Source organism: Lichenostomus cassidix, chromosome 20 (assembly GCF_008360975.1).
Source record: "Lichenostomus cassidix isolate B80296 chromosome 20, HeHo_3.0, whole genome shotgun sequence".
NCBI lineage: Eukaryota > Metazoa > Chordata > Aves > Passeriformes > Meliphagidae > Lichenostomus > Lichenostomus cassidix.
Genome location: NC_139500.1, coordinates 7,283,689 through 7,301,725, shown reverse-complemented (window position 1 = coordinate 7,301,725; position 18,037 = coordinate 7,283,689). Strand labels below are relative to the sequence as shown.

The 18,037-nt window shown below is 62.7% G+C and overlaps 2 protein-coding genes across 2 annotated transcripts; both read right to left on the bottom strand.

Annotated features, from left to right (window-relative positions):
• Positions 1-435: 435 nt before the first annotated feature.
• CCM2L (CCM2 like scaffold protein) lies at positions 436-4,468 on the bottom strand. Its single transcript, XM_085079512.1, has 10 exons — positions 4,252-4,468; positions 3,832-3,999; positions 3,460-3,543; positions 3,186-3,369; positions 2,257-2,708; positions 2,041-2,176; positions 1,819-1,882; positions 1,482-1,629; positions 1,181-1,319; positions 436-965 (listed from the first exon to the last, which is right to left on the bottom strand). The coding sequence occupies exons 1-10, from the start codon at positions 4,279-4,281 to the stop codon at positions 685-687; spliced, it is 1,686 nt and encodes a 561-aa protein (XP_084935638.1). The 5' UTR covers positions 4,282-4,468; the 3' UTR covers positions 436-684.
• Positions 4,469-5,302: 834 nt separating this feature from the next.
• On the bottom strand, positions 5,303-15,250 carry XKR7 (XK related 7). The gene is made up of 3 exons (XM_085079513.1): positions 14,700-15,250; positions 9,232-9,431; positions 5,303-9,149 (listed from the first exon to the last, which is right to left on the bottom strand). Exons 1-3 carry the CDS (start codon positions 15,122-15,124, stop codon positions 8,197-8,199), a joined length of 1,578 nt encoding a protein of 525 aa, XP_084935639.1. The 5' UTR covers positions 15,125-15,250; the 3' UTR covers positions 5,303-8,196.
• Between the last annotated feature and the right edge of the window lie 2,787 nt (positions 15,251-18,037).

The window sequence follows — 18,037 nt, the reverse complement described above, 5'->3', positions numbered from 1 at the left end:
AGGACGTTGGCTCGGAGCCATCAGCCAAGGGCCATCAATCATGGGATATTGGCAGGGGTACAGCGGCCAGGGGGAATCGGCTCGGCGACAGTGGCCAGGGGATATCAGCTGAGGTCCATCGAGAGGTGGGGAGCGCTGACCTGTCCCTCGGCGGCGGAGGGGCTGCAGGGCGGGACTGCAGGAAGCTGGGTCCCGGGGCAGGAACTTCCTTTTGTGAAACACCCACAGCTCGCGGCCGGCCGAGTGTCACAAAGGCGTCTCAGGCAGCAGCGGACCAGCTGCGGCCAGCAGCCCTCTCCTCTCCCAGCACACTCTCCATGTGTCATTGGAGGGGGCCAGTGCCCAGCCCAGCAGCTCCCCACCCCAGTTCACCCCCATACCACAGCAGCCCCTGCACCCTAACAGGGTCTTTCCGCAGGGAAAAACCTGCTCTGCTCCCAGCCCCAGCATTTAATTGAAATCTGCAGAAATTACAGCATGTGTCTCCCCCACAGCCCAGCTGCCCTGTGATTCCAACAGCCTTGACAAGACCTGACAGGGCAGTGCAGAGGCCTGTCCCCTCCCATGGTGACAAATGCACCCTCCCTGGTGCTGGGGCAGAGCTGGGCACCTGCTGAGTCTGGTCCTGGAGGTGCAGTGTCACATCAGCGAGCAGGGATGGGACAGCTGGCTTTTGATGCTGGCTCACAGGTAATTATCCTCTTCCTCCTCTTCCTCCTCCTCTTCATCCCGTGCCAGTGCCTCGATGTCGTGGGTGATGTCCGTGATCATGCGGTTGAAGGACTCGGACTCGGAGCGCAGGGACCAGCTGTCATAGCTGCGCACGGCCGAGGCTGACGTGTTGCTCATGCTGCGCTTGATGCGGCCGAAGCTGTCAGTGAGGATCCCACCCTCCCGGATCCCGATGCTCTCCAGGAAGGTCTCAAAGTACCCGATGTCTTGGTCGGGGATGAAGGGCCTCATTCCTGTCATAGGCACCATAAGCCTCAGGAGGCTGCCCAGTAGGGGTGCAATGCCAGCCCTACCGGCTGCTGACAGGGGGCTCATCCTATCCTGTCCCCAGCAAGCAATGGGGTCCTGACATCGCCTGGAGAACACCCAGCACCAGCACCAAATCCCCAAGGGATGAACAGACATCACCAGCATGACAGGGTGACACAGGGTGGCTGCAGACACTCACCCAGGAGGAGAAACTTCCTACGGTCCCCATAGAGGCGCAGGAGCTCAGTGCAGTATTCCTGCACCGGCGTGCCCAGCCGGTACTCACGGAGCAGGATGGCAAACTGCTGGATCTCCTGTGGTGACAGCTTGTTGCGCAGCTGTGGTGACACAGGGATGGGTTGGGATAGGGGACACCGGCAGCACACAGACCCAGCCGGCCACATTGTGCCCCACTGCTGTTCTCTCATCTGATGAGCCCCACCCTGGCTGCTGGCACTGCTGGCCCGCTGCTTGTCCCCATGCCATCCCTGTGCCCGCACCGTCACCATGTAGTCCTGTAGCTGCTCCAGCCCTGCGCCGCTCTGGTCGCTGCCACTGCAAGCGGTGGCCAGGCTGTGGTGGGAGCGGTGGAAGGAGGGCGAGGAGGTGCCACTGTAATACGCTTCAAAGGTCTCATGGGAGCCATTGCTGTGGGAGGACACAGGTCAGAGGGTCCCTGTACCCCTCGTGTGCCCAGCTGCCTCCCACCATCAGGCAGAGCTGGGGCATCACTGTAGCTGGGACTGGCACCCACCCGAGGGCAGGGGCACGGGGATCCCACACTGGTCCAGTGGCACCCACCCCAGTCCAGGGGCACCCCAGGGAAGCCAGACTCACAAGGAGCTGCAGCAGCTGTAGTCAGCATCATAGCCATACGTTCCATCTGTGCGGCAGCTCTCGCCTGGGGAGGGAGAGCTGAGATCTCATAGCAGGGACAAACCCCCCCACGATGTGTCCATGTACCCCCACCTGTCAGCCCCATGCTGTGCCCACATACCCCCACCCATCAGCCCCATGCCACCGGACTTGGCGTCCCAAATTCTGTCTCCAGCCACTCACTCCTGCTGGAGAGCCAGGGCCGCGTGGGCGTGGATGTGTAGTGGTACCCGGCGCGGTCCACGCACTCGATGCTCTGATCGCCGTAGATGATCTGGAATACCTGGCAGATGAGCGCACAGGACTCCTCGCCAGCATCCTGCAGCGGGAGGGAAGAGGGCAGTGAGTGCCGGGGGGTGGGCAAGCGGGCGGTGGATGGCACACGCCGGGACCGCTCACCCTGTTGGGCACGGCGAGGATGATGAGGTTGGAGTAGGCGTCGGGGCAGGGCTCCTGGGGGTCCAGAGGGTTGCTGCCGGCATGCCGCCGCTCCCAGCTGCCAAAGCCGGTGCCGCGCTCCCAGCTGCCTCCGGCGGTGCCTGCCCGCCGCCGCTCCCAGCTGCCGCCGCACGGTTGCCGCCGCTCCCAGCTGCCCGAGGGCCGCCCGCGCTGCCGCCGCTCCCAGCTGCCGCCCCGCCGCCGCTCCAGGCTGCCGCCCTGCCGGCCCTCCTGCCCGCCCCGCGCCGCCCGCCAGTCCAGGCTGCAGATAGTGTGCCGCCGCTCCATCGGGCCCCCGAGCCGGCTCTCCGGCCACGAGCCACCCGCACGCTTCTCTGCGGGAAACGCCTCCGGCAGGCCGGCCGGGGCAGCCTCGGGGTGTGCTCCGGCGGGAACCGGGTCCACTCCCAGGCCTGGGACGGCGGGGACAGACACGGCGTCAGGGCGGGGGGCTGCACTGACCACCTTGTCTGGCCCCCGGCCCCCGCCTGGCCTCCGTGTCCCACCAGCCCAGTGGGATGCAGAGGGATGGGGGTGTGAAGTGGGGATGCGGGAGCCCCAGTGGGTTGGGGGCACCACTCCAGGACTCCGTATGTGGGGGGTGATGGGACTGGGGACCCTCCCAGCCTTCAGCCTCCTGCCAATAAAGCAAACGAAGCTGGGAGCGCAGAGTTGGGACCTCCCTACCGGGGAGTCACAGGCAGTGCCCCCCTCCAACCCCGGGGAACAGACACACACCAAGCCAGGGGCAACACGGGATTTTGGTGCTGACACCCCTATAGATTTCGACACCCATCACCCGCCGTGCTCCAGCCACTCGTGCCCTGGGGACACTGGGCACTGAGAGCCGGCTGTGCCTCGGCTGGTAGCCCCCGGCTGGACCCCCGCACCGGTTTTGAGGATGAGGAGGTGCAAAGCATCGTCGCGCAGGTAGGAGGCCGCTGCGATCTCGTGCGTGGGGATTCGCAGGATCAGCTCCTCGTTGTCACGCCAGGTGAGCAGGAGGCAGCGCGCCGAGAGGCTGAGGATGCTGTCCTGCTCCGGCGTCGTCTGCAGCGGCAGCTCCTTCAGCTGCTGCGGGGACAGAGTGAGGGAAAAGCGTGGGGAACCCGGCAGTGTGAGGTACCCAGTGCCCACCCTCTGGGGAGTGGGAACCTCTCTTACCCTGGCCGTGTCCAGCAGCTGCAGCACTTCATCCCGGCTGGAGGGGTTCAGGGAGGATGTCACCCATGTCAGATGACCTAAAAACTGGAGGAGAAAAAGCTCGCTGCAGCTTGCAGAGTCAGAGGCGTGCACCCTCACGCCCTGCCCCATGTCCCCAAGGTCAGGACATATCTCCCGGGGTTCAAGGAGATCCTGCAGTTAGGGGGTCCTCCCTGCACTACCAGCCCACTTCCCCCTCCTTGGTATTTGCCTGGGCAGGGAGGGGACCAGAACCCTTCTGGCCACTCTGTGTGGCTCTCAGCACGATGCGGTGGCCTCATACCCCCACCCCACGCAGGCAGTGACCCCGGGCATCTTCGGGGATCCCTTTACCTTCACCTCCTTCTCCACGTAGTCGTGCAGCAGGATCTGCGGGTCGATCAGGTAGTCGGGGGGGTAGAGGGGCACGGAGTGCAGCGGGCGCCGATAGACACTGCTGCGGACCGCTGCTCTCCGCGCAGCCTTCGGGAAAACCAGCCGCTTGATGGGCGACACGAAGCCCTGGCAAGGGAACGGGCACGGGGAGGGGTCAGCGCCGGGCACCCAACCCTGGTCCCCACACACGAGGTGCACCCAGCACCTCGGGGAACCTTGAGCACCTCTCTGTTGGCTCTTTGCACTATTTGGGTGGTTTGGGGAAAGCAAGTCGGGACCCCACTGCTCCCCGCTGAGCAGGGCCTCTCAAACCCGTGCATCTCACCCGCACCCACCCTCCTGCCAGCCCCCCGGGACACCAGTTCCAGCCCCACTCACCTTCTTCCCCTTCTTGGCCTCGCTGTCCATGGCGGGACGCGGTGTTGCGGCCGCCCCCACTGCCCCGCTCGGCGCCGCGGCACTTTCCTGTGTCGGAAACTCCACCAGGATAGCTGGGATGTGAGTTCCTGCCTCTCCTGGGGGGTGCTGGGACTGGGCTGGCCTGGGCTGGCCTGGGCTGGGCTGGCACTAAGACTGGGACTGGGCTGGCACTGGGACTGGAACTAGGCTGGCACTGGCACTGGGACAGACTGGGACTGGGACTGGGACTGAGACTGGGACTGGGACTGGGACTGACCTATTATTTGGGCAGAAGCAGGGGCTGAAGCTGGCTGGGATGGGACTGAAACGGGGACTTGGACTGGTGCTGTGCTGGGACTGGGGCTGGGGTTGACACCTGGAGTGAGACTGGGGCTGGGATTTGGGCTTGAAGTGGGCTGAGTTGGGACTGGAGCAGGTGCTGATGGTGTCTGTGGGACTCTGCCATGGAACAGCCCCTATCCCTTGCTGCAGGACTCTTTCCTGGGGCTGGGGCTGCTTCTGCTTCCCTGTGACCCCACATCAGCCCTGTCCTCATGAGGCAGCTCTGGGGGCTCCCAGCCCTTGCTACCCCCATCCTGTCATGCCCACACGGGGCTCCGGTACTGGGAACATCGCTGGCACTGGGAACAGCACTGGCAGGAGCCCACACAGCTGCACCCTGCACCCCATCCTCACAGCTGCCCATGGGGTCCGAGCCCACCGTGGGTCTGGGACTCAGCCGGGAATCGGGGCCTCCGGCACGGAGGAGGTTGGCCCGGCAGTGGCCATGTCCGGCAGCTTCCTCCCCGGGATGCTGCATCCTGCCTGTGCACCCCTTCCCTGCCGGCTGCCACGCCAGGGCCACCGGTACTGGCCAGGGCCACCGACACCAGGCAGGCAGAGCTGCTACAGCAATCCTGTTAGTGATGTCCCCAGGCACCCCGGGACAGAGAGGCATCATCCTGCCCTGCTTTGGAGCCCCAGCTGTGAGCTGGAGGTGCCAACAAGGACAGGATCCCACAGGCAGGGCTTATTGAAATGAATTTAATATCTCATGTTGCAGCAAAATTAAAAATATACAAAAAGTTTGTGGTATACAAAAAAGTCTCGGGACGGACCCCGGCCTCCCACTCACCCCCGCCCGTGCCGAGGGTCCCAGAGAAGAAGGTGGCACACAGAGTATTTACAGTACATGACAGCAGCCGCCGGGTCCCAGCGCTGGGGGGTTCAGGGATGTGGCTGAGACCCCGCAGCAGCCCCTGCCAGAACGAACTTCCCTCACTCCCTGAAGCTGGAGCAGCCCCGCTGCCACCCCTGGGTGACACCCCCAGGGACCAGGACCTCCCTGTCCCCAGTGGGAGCTCGAGCACCCCTGGAGCTGTGCCCATCTTAGCTTGGCCCCTGTTCGTGCCCCCTTGTCATCCTAGTGGGCAGGTGCTGCCATCCCGGTGCTGCCGCTGGCAGCAGGGCGCTGGGTTTGGCTGCCCCTGTGGCACAGGCTGGGTGAGGACAGGGAGGAGGTCTGGGGCAGGAGTGAGACTGCGGGCTCCCCCCGAACCCCACACGTGGCCAAAATCCCCCGCCCAGAGCAGCCCAGGGCTGAGGGTACCGTGGCTTGAGTGCATAGAAAAGTGTCCCTCTGACCCGCCAGCATGGCCCTGGAGTCCCCACAGAAACCTTGGCATGAAGGGCAGGGGGGGTGCAGATCACCCCAAATGGCGTCTCTGCCCTGGGGTGGACAGGGAGAGGGGCTGAGGCAGGGGGACCGCAGAGTAGCCATCCCGTGCTGCCACCCAGTCCCCATGTGGCCCATCCCCACATCCTCTCTGAGCCAGACCCAGTGAGGAGCTGCCACCACCTGGGCACCGTGCAGGGGCTGCTGTGACACTGCTTGATGGCTGCAACGGTGAGCCCCTGGACCAGCCTGGCACCCCTGGCTGCTGCCCCCCACCTTCCCTGAGGAAAAGAGACCCCACCCCAGAGCTGCCCCACTCCCGGGGCTGCCCCAGCACGACCAGCACACACCACCGGGGCCTGCCCGTGACGCAGTGAAGGAGGGGTGCAGGTGGCAAGGGCCCAGTCCACTGCCCAGTCCCAGCCATGCTCTGCACCCTCCTCCTAAAGGGTTCCCAAGTCTTCCAGTTAGCACCAGTTAGCACCAGTGACCCCCGCGATGGCCCACCAGTGACCCCAGCCTGCTGTCACCCCAGCTACCAAGAAACGGGAAACAAAAGCAACATGATGCCACCGCACACCCACCCACCCACCCCAGCTGTGTCACTGGGCCGGGCACCCACAGTGGCCCTCAGGGACCCCACATCCCAGCCATTCCCAGATGCAGCTGTCCTGTCCCAGCCCTCCCATCCTCTAGTGCCTAACACGGTGCCCCCATGGCACAGAGGGGCTCTTAGTGCTGCCCACGCTCCCCAGCCTGGGCAGGGATGGGCACCGTGGCTTGGGGCAGCCAGAGGCCAGGACCCTGTGGAGCCATGGCAGGGGCACAGGGGATGCGGGGAAGGCACAGGGGCCGTGGGTGTGGGGGGCAAGGGGCTGGGGCAGCGCAAGGCTGGGGGATCCAACAGCTCCCCTGCCCTGCAAACCCCTGCCAGCCCCTGCACACTCACACACACACACACATGCACACAACCCCCCCGGGACAGTCCCGGCCTGGGGGGCACAGGGTACATTCAGCACAGCCCCTTGGTGGGGGCCGACGGATCCGGGCAGGACCAGGGACACATTCAAACCCGGAGCCCAGGGCAGCCCCACCCCTCTGGGGAGGCAGGAACAGACAGGGACAGGCGGGGCAGGGACAGGGACAGGGACAGGGACAAGGACAGGCAGGGGAGAGACAGGGGGACACGGGATGAGGTCAGGGGAGGCAGGGTCCCAGCTCAAGTTTATACTGGGGAGCTGGAGGGGGCTGATGCTGATGAGGGAGTGAATGGAAATGCTCCCGGGTGGAAAGTGATGCCAACCCAGGAGAGAACGGCTGAGGGCGAATCCCACTTTGGGGAATCCGGGGAACGCCGGCGGCCCCGCACACACCCCTCAGTGGTGCCAGCCAGGCCCTGCCACCCCCGGCCCCAGCGGAGGTAGAAAATGTCACACAAAATGTCACCATTCAGGTGAAAACAAACCCGATGAGATGAAGCAGTTCCTGTGGGGATGGGGAGGAGGACGGGGTGCAGCCATCCTGGCTGCAGCTGGGGACCCAGCTCAGAACCAGGGCTGCAGGGTTCGTGCCCACCCATGAGAGGCCCCCACAGGCCAGGATCCACGCCCCACAGGATAGTGGATCCCCCACGGAGTTGGAGACATGGCTCAACCCTGAACCGAGGTGACTGAGGATGGATATGAAGGGGCTCACTCAGGGCTGGTGCAGCAGGGTGTGGGGGAAATGGGAGACGTGGGGGGGACTGGATGGACCCTGGCTGTCCCTGCCCCAGCTCCCTGGGGGTGACAAGCCCCATGCACACCCCAGAGCAGCCATGTTCCATCCCCACGGCTCTGCCGTGGCACAGGCACCTGTATTCCCACATGCTGTCCACTGTGCCCCACCATGCCCCACCGTGCCCCTGGCAGCTGCCAGCCCCCATCCCAGGGTGTCCCCGGTCCCCATCCTGCACCACTGATATGGGCCACAGCACCCACCACCTGGGCTCAGGCACCGGTGAGGTATTTTGGCAAGGACGAGCCCTGGAGGGCGTGGCGGCGGCCACCGTCGGGTGGGACGGGCCTGGGCTGCGGGAGGGCAGCGCGGGGAGGGGATAGCACCAAGAGACCTCCCCGGGCACCGCCCGCGGGGCGCTCGGCATGGCGACACGGCAGCGCCGGCAAACCCGACGGAAGGCAAACAGCTGCGGAGACGCAGGGTGGCCTGGCTGGCACCGGGGCTCCCGCCGCAGCCTTGCGGCCCTCACCCTACACGGTGGTCTCATACTCCAGCACCTCCTGCGGGGCGCCGGGGGTGCGGTACTGCAGGCGTGGGGTGGTGGGCGACGCGTACTCCAGCGCCAGGATGGTCTTCCGCAGGCGCCGGTCGATGAAGTGGGCATCCCAGGCCGGGTACTTCTTCCGGGGCAGGTCAATGCGGATGACAGGACCCTCTGTCCGCGGGGCGCGGGCGGCCGGTGCCGGCGGGGCGCAGGGTCTCACCTGGAAGACGGGCACGCAGCTGTCCCGCTCCCCCGGCGCCCCTTCCCGCTCCCCCCCTGTAGTCCGCGGCAGCGAGCGGGGGGGGCTGGTGACAGCTTCCACAGGGGACCCCGGCACTGGGGGCGGCTCGTGCCGGAAGATGCAGCCCACGTTGCGGTGGCTGAAGATGGGGCCGTTGGGGTGCAAGAGGCAGTAGTAGATGAACATGAAGAAGATGCCGAGGGCGAAGCTGGAGCTGACCACACAGACGAGGATTAAGGCGTCAAAATCAGAGGTGGTCTTGCGGTCGTAATAGAGGAACCAGAGGATGGTGAGGGCGGCGTTCTCCGACAGCGTGATGATGTAGTAGATGCACATCCGGTAGCGGCTCCGTCCCTCCTTGACGTTGAACCAGCAGAAGATGTAGATGATGCCCACCACCATATTGTAGATGATCTCCTCCCACTTGGACATGCAGAAATCCGTCTCGCCCTGGATGATCCAGAAGGTCATGATGCACCAGTGGGTGACGATGAAGATGCCGAAGTAGAGCTGGAACACGGAGGCGAAGAGGGCAAAGGCGATGGCACGGGCGGCGATGGTGAAGAGGTGCCAGAGGATCTGCACCACGGCACCCTTGTAGGACATGGGCATCTTGTCCTCCCGCGAGTCCCGCAGCACCTTCTGGTAGGACGCGATCATCCAGGCCAGCGAGACCAGCGAGGCCGAGGCCGAGAGTCCTGCAGGGAGTGGCCATGAGAGCCTGCAGAGGCCAGGGACCCCCCTCCCGCCACCCTGTCCCCTGCAAGGGCTGTCCCTTACCCTGCAGCGGCTCGATGCTGTTCTGCTGCACCATGATGCTGAGCTGCAGCACGAGCTGGGGTGCACTCTTGAGGAAGGCCTCCAGCAGCCGCAGCATGCTGATGTCTGCGCTCTCAAACATCATCCTCCAGTAGAAGTGGCGGCGGCGGTGCTCGGCCTGCCACCGGCTCTGCAGCCCCAGGTACAGCGTTCGGAGGTACCTGTGCGAGGCAGGGGAAGGGTGAGATGAGCCCACGCTGCCAGGTGAGCTCACCTTGCTCTGCCCATGCCAGGAATGCCCTGTGACCACTGCCAACCTGTTCCTGCTGACTTGGGACCATGGAAAGCCCCCTGGGCCAGGGATGCCAGGGGCTGCAGGGCAGCAGTAATGACAAACACATCCCTGTCCCATGCCAGAACTCTGATTCAGGAAGGGGCACCTTGTGCAAAGCCAGCTCAGCACCCCAGAGCCCCAGGCCATCACCCCACTACCTACTCGGCCATCACAGTGCCTATGCACCCATCACCCCAGCCCTTCCCACTCCCATGCACAGTCTGACTTTTCCCAGCCAGGGATCCCATCCACAGCCCCACTCTCCAGCCAGCCGTGGATTCAGGGTGCCCCAAACCAGCACCATATCCGGCTGCTTCTCAAAAGGGATATTTTGGTCCCAGCTGGCGCGGAGCCCACCCTACTTCCCCCCACCCCGGCCAGGATGGAAGCACCAGCTGGTTGTGCCATGCTGCCCGCGGGAAGCTCCCGGCGCTCATGCCAGTGTTGCCTGGGCTCTTGGCAGGGCTGTGGGCACAGCCACACGCTGGCCCTGGCCATCTGGTTGTCAGCCGGGGGTCAGTGGAGGTGTGTGTGGCACCAACGCACGCCTGGCTGAGTCACTGCCACCAGGGACCCTCCCCACGGCACAGGGCCAGATCCGGCACCGCAGGAGGGGACACAGGGCTGGCCAGGCAGGGCATCCCCGGGCAGCCCTGCCTGCATCATGGCCAGGGCTCTGCTGGCGAGGAGGAGAAGGGAGCCGGATGAGGAGGAAAACAGGTGCAGCAGGAGGACATCAGGCCATAGATTCTTCTCAGTGAATAAAATCCTCTGGCAGAGCAACGGCTTCTCCATCAGTTCCAGAATGTGCTGCCAGACAACTCCATCAGCCCAGAGCATGGGAGAAAGCCTGATCGCAGCACTTTCAGCTCATCTGTCAGCAGGAGGAGGCAGGAGCCAGCCTTGCTGCTGCTGCAGGGACAGCCGAGTGCTCCCACCCCGGGCTGCACAGCCTGGAGAGCACAGTGAGGGCCATCAGCTGGGACCACTGAGCCCTCAGGACACCCTGCTGCCATCTGCTCTGTCATGCCAGCCCCACTCCCAGCCCTCACCGTTTTCTCTGTGCTGGTGTCAAAGTGACGTTTTAACCTCCACCTCGGGGGCAGCTCCTAATTTTAGCCTTTGCTGCATCCTGTCCCTCACTGCTCGGGGGGGGAGAGGCTGTGGCCAGACGGCTCCTGGCTCAGATCTGCATCCCAGTGCCACCTGCTCATGGCAGCCAGGCCAGCGCTGCCATTGTGGCACCACCACAGCCACTGCTCCTCAGAAGGGGCTTGTGAAGGACCCTCCTGACTGGTGGGGAGCAAACCAGTGCACAGCCCAGGGGTGAAAGGCACAGCCGGGGGAAACAATGGGAGAAGCAATGTAGAGCCCTGGCTGCCGTAGGGTATTATTATTATATTACCTTAATATATTATTAGGGTATTACTGCTGTTTCAGGGTGCATGAACCCATGCATGAACCAGGCTTGGGCACTGGTGACCTCATCCTGTCCCTGTAATTAATCTTGATGACTGGGCTCATCAGCACCATGATCCCACTGTCTATGGGGCTGAGCAGCCTCCACACACACACTACAGAGCCCCCAGCCCTGGCTCCTGCTCTGCTCAACAAGTGACCCGTGGCCTCCCCGGCTTTCAGTGAGGGCACAATTATCCTCCTCTCTCCCTGCCAGCTCCATAGGTCTCATTAAAACGAGATTTCATCTCCCATCAACTCGCCCGAACGAAATGTTGATTCTTATTTGTTCTGCATTTGATCATCCCGTGGTGTTTCAGCCCAGTGAGCGATCCCGGCGCTGCCAGCACGGCGGGGCAGCTGCACGGGAAGCACAGAATCAATCACTTGAAAAAAAATCATTTAATTTTCAAAAAAACTGATGACGAGGCAGAAACCGACAGCGAGAGCTCTCAGGGCTAATTGCTCCCTCTTTTGTATTGCAAAGAGTGATCCAACAAAAACCCTGCAGCGGGAAGGTGGTGGTTTGGGTGGGCACTGGTTTTGTCAGAGCCCCACTACAGCCAGATTTGTCACCAATGTCACTGTTTGCCCCCAACTCCCAACTAGTGAGCCCAGTTTTCAGGTGCTGGAAAAAATGAACGAGGAGAAAAGCTCAACACTGGTCACAAACAAATACGCTAATCATCATCCTCAGATGGAATAGGACAAGGGACCCTCCGGTCCCAGAGTGAGCAATAGGAAGTGTGATTTTCCTAGAAGATAATTTGGGATCTCATCCCTTAATCCTGTATTTAAACAAGGAGAAAATTGCTTCTCTGTTACAGCCATTTTAATCCCTTACACATCCTACCAAGTCGGGTCATCAGGGAGAGCTGCACATGTGCCCATGTCACCTCACTCACCAAGTCCCACCAGCCCCACACCCCAAGCTGCTCTGGATACTTGTGGGATGGGAGTACCTGAGGGCACTTGTGCTCAGGGAAAGGCTTGGTCTGGCCCTAAAACCCCTTGTCCTGTTCACCAGGGCCAGGTGGAGACCCCCAGCACCCCAAAGTTGGGTGCTCCCAGGGCTGGGAGGGCTCCCGCCCTTCCTGCCCTCACAGACAGAGCAAAGCTCCAGGGAGCAGAGTGGTGTGGAAACCTGCAGGTCACAGCTCTGCCACCCCTCATGAGCCCACCCAGGATGTCCTTGCCCTCCTGGACTGCCACCAGACTGGCACCAGGACTGAGGGGTGGCACTAGGTCCCCAAGCCAGCCGAGGATGGAGATACATGGGCTGATGGGGGCTTTCAGGAAGAGAGGGAACCACAGGTCTGGCTCCAGTGACTCCAGGCAACCAAACCATGTGTGACCCCAGGCTAACACAGACACAGATACAGACAGGGCTGTCCCCAGCACAATGGGACCTGCAGCACACCCTGGCCACCTGCCAGCCCACGGAGGTGGCAGGGGACCCTGGGACACTGCCGGGCAGGAGGCACACTGGCACAGGCAGCATCCCTGCCCTGCAGAGCTGCTTTGGTGAAGAAGCTGGGGACTTTGTGAGTGGATAACAATTCCTGAGCTGCAAAACCATCCAAGCATGGCCCACAAGCACAGGGGTGGTATGGATCAGCTGGGAACAGGCCCATGCTGCTGCTGCTTACACAGGCACATGGTCATGCCACTGGCAGCATCTCCGGAGACCACCCATGATGGACTTTGTGCATGTGCACCATGAACATACCAATGACAACTACAACAGCTTTAATTTGGGATAACCACAGAACCAGTGCTCAGAGCTGCTTTTGCACGTGGGAAGCAGCTGTATTTTTGGGACTGGGGATCTTTATAGGGTTGGTAGAGGTGAGATCTGCAGAGGTGAGGGAGGAGGAGGTGAATCAGGAAGGGGGAGATATTTGGCAAGGCCACAGTGCTCTGACCGGGGAAAATCCTTCCTTTCACCTGCAGCATTTATCCAACACTTCTCTAACTGCCACATCCTCCTGCACCAGATCCAGCCTCACTAATGGGTTTAACAAACTGCATTTAACTGGTCACCCGAACTAATCCCAAATCCAGAGATTAGGAGCCTCAGCTGCTGCTTGAGACCAACATGTCCTGGAGGGTGAGTGCTGAGAGTTACCGCTTTAATTGGCTTAGGAGTCTCCGTGGCGCAGCCGATCCGAGAGCAGGGCTGACACCCCCAGGAGCAAATCCCCTGGCTGCTGCTCAGCTCCAGCTTGGGCTGGGATCAGGTGTGTCAGGCTCACACCAGCTGCAGGCAGGGCCAGAGAGCTCCTGTCCTCTCCCTCACCCAGCTCCCCCCGCACACTGAGGCAGGCTTTGCACCCACCCTGCAGCCAGAGTACCCTGGGAGTGGCCCCGTGGACAGGGGGATCAGGGATGTTGGCAGGTGTGTTGAGCACGGCACAGGCTGCACTGTCAAACAAAGTTAAACACCCCGGAGCATCCCAGAAGGAGCAGCAGAGGAATGAACATGCAGACACCAACAGGGATTGAGTGAGGAGCCTCTACTACAGCACTCAGGAGGGGAAACAGGATGGAAACCCGAGCCGGGAGTGCTGCTGGCTCCACTCATTGTTCCGGGAATTTGCCATTGTCTGCCCTCCCGGCACCAGCTCCTCCAGAGCTGCTTGGTGCCAGTGCCCAGCTCTTCCCCAGCAGCTGGGGTTGGAGCTGGGAGGGCGTGGGGCTGGGTTCATGGCACAGCAAAGGAAGGTGCCAAGAAATCATCAGCCTGGGCATCTGGAGGGTCTGCAGAGAGGCGGATGAAGGGCCTTGAGCTGCCCCAGCCTGCCTGGCTTCTGCTTGCCCTGCCCACACCACCAGCCTGTCCCCAGGACTGAGATGGGGCAGCAGCAGAGCCTGGACAGGTTGGGGAGCACCAGCACCTCCTCACCCACCACCCCACAAATATGATTAGATCAGGACAGGAGCCTTGATGTGTTCAGGGCCCAGCCTAATCACCTCACACCCCCAGGTACCACACTGCCATGGCCAGGCATGTCCCCAGCAGGCCCAGCACCCCCTGGCAGAAAGGATGGCAGGGCTGTAGCACCAAGCTGGGCTGCAGCTCCTCACCCACACCCACAGCTCCTACCCACACCTCCCTGTGCCCACAGCTAGGGGCTCTTCCCACCACCCATCCTGCCGGGGCCGCAGAGAGACTGCTCCTCGTGCTTTCCCCAGCTGCTTGGGCCCCTTCCTCACCTCGCCATCCCCACCCACTTCCCCCATGCTCTGCCAACCCCTCCTGAGTTCTCCGTGCTGTTATCCCCACCCATGTCCCTGCTGCACCGTGCCGCTCCCTCCAGGCCCCGCCTGGCTCCATGACCCCCATGTCCCCCCTGCCCCCGTGCCTCCAGACCCTCCTGAGCTGCAGCAGGTGGATCAGGCCCTGCAGTAGCCCCATCCCAGCCCTCTGTACCCTCACCCCCAGGCACCCTCGTACCTCCAGACCTGCCCCAGCTGCAGCAGGTGTGTCAAGCCCAGAAGCATCCCCACCCCCCCAGTAGCCCTACCACCCCAATAACCCCATGCCCCCTGTACCACCACACCCCCTGCACTCCAACACCTTCCCACACAGCCAGACCTGCTCCAGCTGCAGCAGGTGAATCAGGCCCTGCAGCCGCCCCATCCCCCCTCTACCCCTATCCCCCCAGGCACCCCCACGCCCCAGGTACCCCCGTACCTCCAGACCTGCCCCAGCTGCAGCAGGTGGATCAGGCCCTGCAGCAGCCAGACGCAGAGGCGGCAGCAGCCGCGGGGGCCGCTGTCCTTGGTGCCGCCGCCGCTGTCCTTGGTGCTGGCGGCGAAGTCGTAGACGAACCACCTGAGGCTGAGCATCTGCACCACGAGCGAGGGCAGCAGCACGAACAGCAGCGTCAGCCCGAACCACCACCGCTGCCCCCGCACGTAGTAATGGGCCGCCAGCCACAGGTCCGAGGCACCGTCCGCGAAGCAGACGAGGAGCGCGCAGAACACCCAGCACCCGTCCCGCAGCCGGTATCGCCGCGCCGGAGGCTCCGCGCCCGCCTCCCGCCGCCCGCCGCCGCCCTCGGGGCTCTCCAGCAGCACGGCCGGGCCGCCGCCGCCGCCGTCCGACTTCGCGGCCATGTTGTCGGGGGAAAGGAGGAGAAAGGAGGGAGCGGGAGAGACTTCCGGAGGGATGGAGCCCGCCCCGGCAGCGCCCGCCCCCGCCGGTCTCGCCCCGCGCCCGCCGACACCGGCTCCCACCCGGCCGGCGCCGGGAGCCCCCGGCGGGTCCCGCCGCTCCCCCGCCGGAAGGGGCAGCTGCCCCCCCCGCCGGCGCCGCGGGGTCCCGGAGGAGCGCTCGGTGCCGCTGGGCGCCGCCCCGCGCTGGGAAGGGCAACCGGCCCCTCCCCCGACCGGCCCCCGCCCCCCGGGTCCCCGCCGGCAAGGACCGCCCGGACCCGCCGAGCACCGCACGGTGCCGGTGGGACCACCCTCCACCCCACCCCGCTCCCGGCGGTACCACGTTGTCCGCGCTGTCCGACCACCACTCCTCAGCCCACCGAGGACCGGAGCTTTCCGGGAAGCTCCTGGGCGGCACCGGCTATCCCCAGCCCCGAGGCTCAGCTCAGGCAAGACCCTGCCTGTGGGTCCAGCCTTGGGCTGGACCAGGGCAGAGCGAACCCCCCGAGGTCCGTGTGAGTGGAGGTGTGGGTGCCTCTTGTCCCTCAGGACCGAGATAGGACCACAGACCACCAGAATCCTGCCCGATGCAGACAGGGAGGGTCCCATCAGGGACCGGCTGGGCTGGACCTGAGCCCTGCTTTGGAGGGAGAGTCACAGAATCATCACAGAATGGTTTGGGTTAGAAGGAACCTCAAAGATCAGCTTGTGCCAACCCTTGCCAGGAGTAGGGACATCTTCCACTAGACCAGGTTGCTCAAAGAAGGTGTATCCTCCTTAAAAAGACCAAAGATGGGGTTTGGTAGCAGGATTTTGTTGTTCCTGAAATGAAACTCCTGAAAGAGTTAAATATGTTATTCCCCATCCTTGGGAACGTTCCTGAAAGTGAAGTACCAAGGTCCAGGTGGACCCAAACCACTGGGATTTGGGTGCTCAAGAGCCCTGATGCTGCTCGTGCTCACACGAGGAGCAGCACTGTGCCGGCATCCCTGCCACTGCTGGGAGGGAAAGGGCTGCAAGAGAAAGGGCTTTCTCTCCTTTGTGGTGGGTCTCCAGGGAGGGTGAGTGCATGCAGGCAGCTGCCTCCTGAAGGCAGCTCCAGCCCCCAGTCCACGGGGCCAGGCTGTGGCTCTGCAGCTCAGCCCCCATGGCTCAGCCCAGTGCATCTGCCTGCAGAGGATCCTGGCTGGAGCCTGGTCCGTGGTCAGCACACCATGGCACACAGAGAGGGGGAGCATGTTGGATCCCGGGAAACACAGCCAACTTCCAAATTCTGCCTTGCAAGGCGGCAAGAGGGATCAGCACAAACCCGGGGTGGGGTGAGCCTGGAATCCTGGGACACAATCTAGGGGATGAAGATGTTACTCAGCAGAAGGGAGCGGCTGGGCCCTCTCCGAGGCTCCCCCCGTGCTGCATGTATTAGCATTGATAATGAAACACCTCACCTTGAGATGCTCCTGACAGATCCCCTCCACAAATGCCTGCTTGGGGGAGGGGATGCTCCCAGCATCCCAAAGCCTGAAGAAAAGAGCCTTTCATCAACAACCAGGCAGGGCAGGGCCCTTTCCAAGGATGGGGTCCAGTGTCCAGAGCCCCTATACACCTGGACACTCCAGACCTCTTTGGGCTTGGTCCCTGGAGACTCTCTGTCTTGGCTGGGTGATGGAGCAGAGACTACATTGTCATGATGGTGGGCACAGTGCCAGGGAGAGGGGACTTGGAAATCAGGGAGGGACAGACCCACCTTTCTCCCCTGACCCTGAAACACCCCCTCTGAAGCAGCAGTTAAAGATCCACAGCCTGAGAACATGGAGACCGTGGTTTGAAGTCTGATTTATCTTAACAACAGGCCCCAGCAGCCACATGAAAGGAGAAGAGAGAAAAAAACCTTATAAACATCCCCGAAGCTTCCTGTGCAGCTGCCAGAAGGCAGGGAGGGTTTCTGGCTGCATACAGAAAAGGGCTGCAAGGAAGAAAAAAAGAACATGATGAAACCAAACCTGCTCTTTCCAAAACACACAGCAAAGCAAAGCAAAGCAGCTCCCAGAAGCGGGCAGGTGGCCGCTCCCTCTGACTGCCCAGTTCCCAGGGGAGCTGGTCCAAATGGACCTCTGGTTCCAGTCTGAGCCCAGCTTCCAAGCAGAATGTCTGCCTGTGGCGCTGGCTCCAGGAGAAATCCATGATGATTTGTGGCTGGCTCAGAGCTTGGCTCTTGGGGAGAGGCCGCAGAGCGCATTACCAGCCACTTCTCACTGCCCTGAGAATGTTTTCCAGATACCCATGGCTTTATGATCCCTCAGCTGCAGCTTCCCCCATGCCCATGCTGAGCTGGGCCCCACCTTCCCAGGGAGAGCAGTCCCCACCCTTCCATGCAGCCCAACATTCCTGGCAAAACCCTGCCTTCATTGCACTGTCACTGGCAACCCCAGAGTCACTGTTTCCTTCCACTGCTGCCAAGACTCAATCAGCCTGCTCCCATCCCTGTTCCCATTCCCATCCCATCCTCATCCGTGTTCCTATGCCCATTCCCATCTCCATCTCATCCCATCCCCATCCCTGTTCCCATCCCCATCCCTATCCCTATCCCCATCCCTGTCCTTGTCCCCGTTCCCATCCCATCCCTCCCGCCCAGACTCTGAAAGTCCTCCCTCCTTCCTTCTTTTTCAGATCTCCAGCCAGCTGCTCCCACTGACAAATGAGCATTTTCCAGCATTGGCATCCAGCCCCAATCCCAGTACACTTTCTGGTTGATGTCAGGAAGGAATCTAACCCAAGTGCAGATCACTCCCAGCCTGGAGTGCCTGTGTGTGCTCCAGTACTCTCTCTCACTGCTCCCCTGAAGCCAATGATGCTGCAGACAGAGATCTCAGTTAA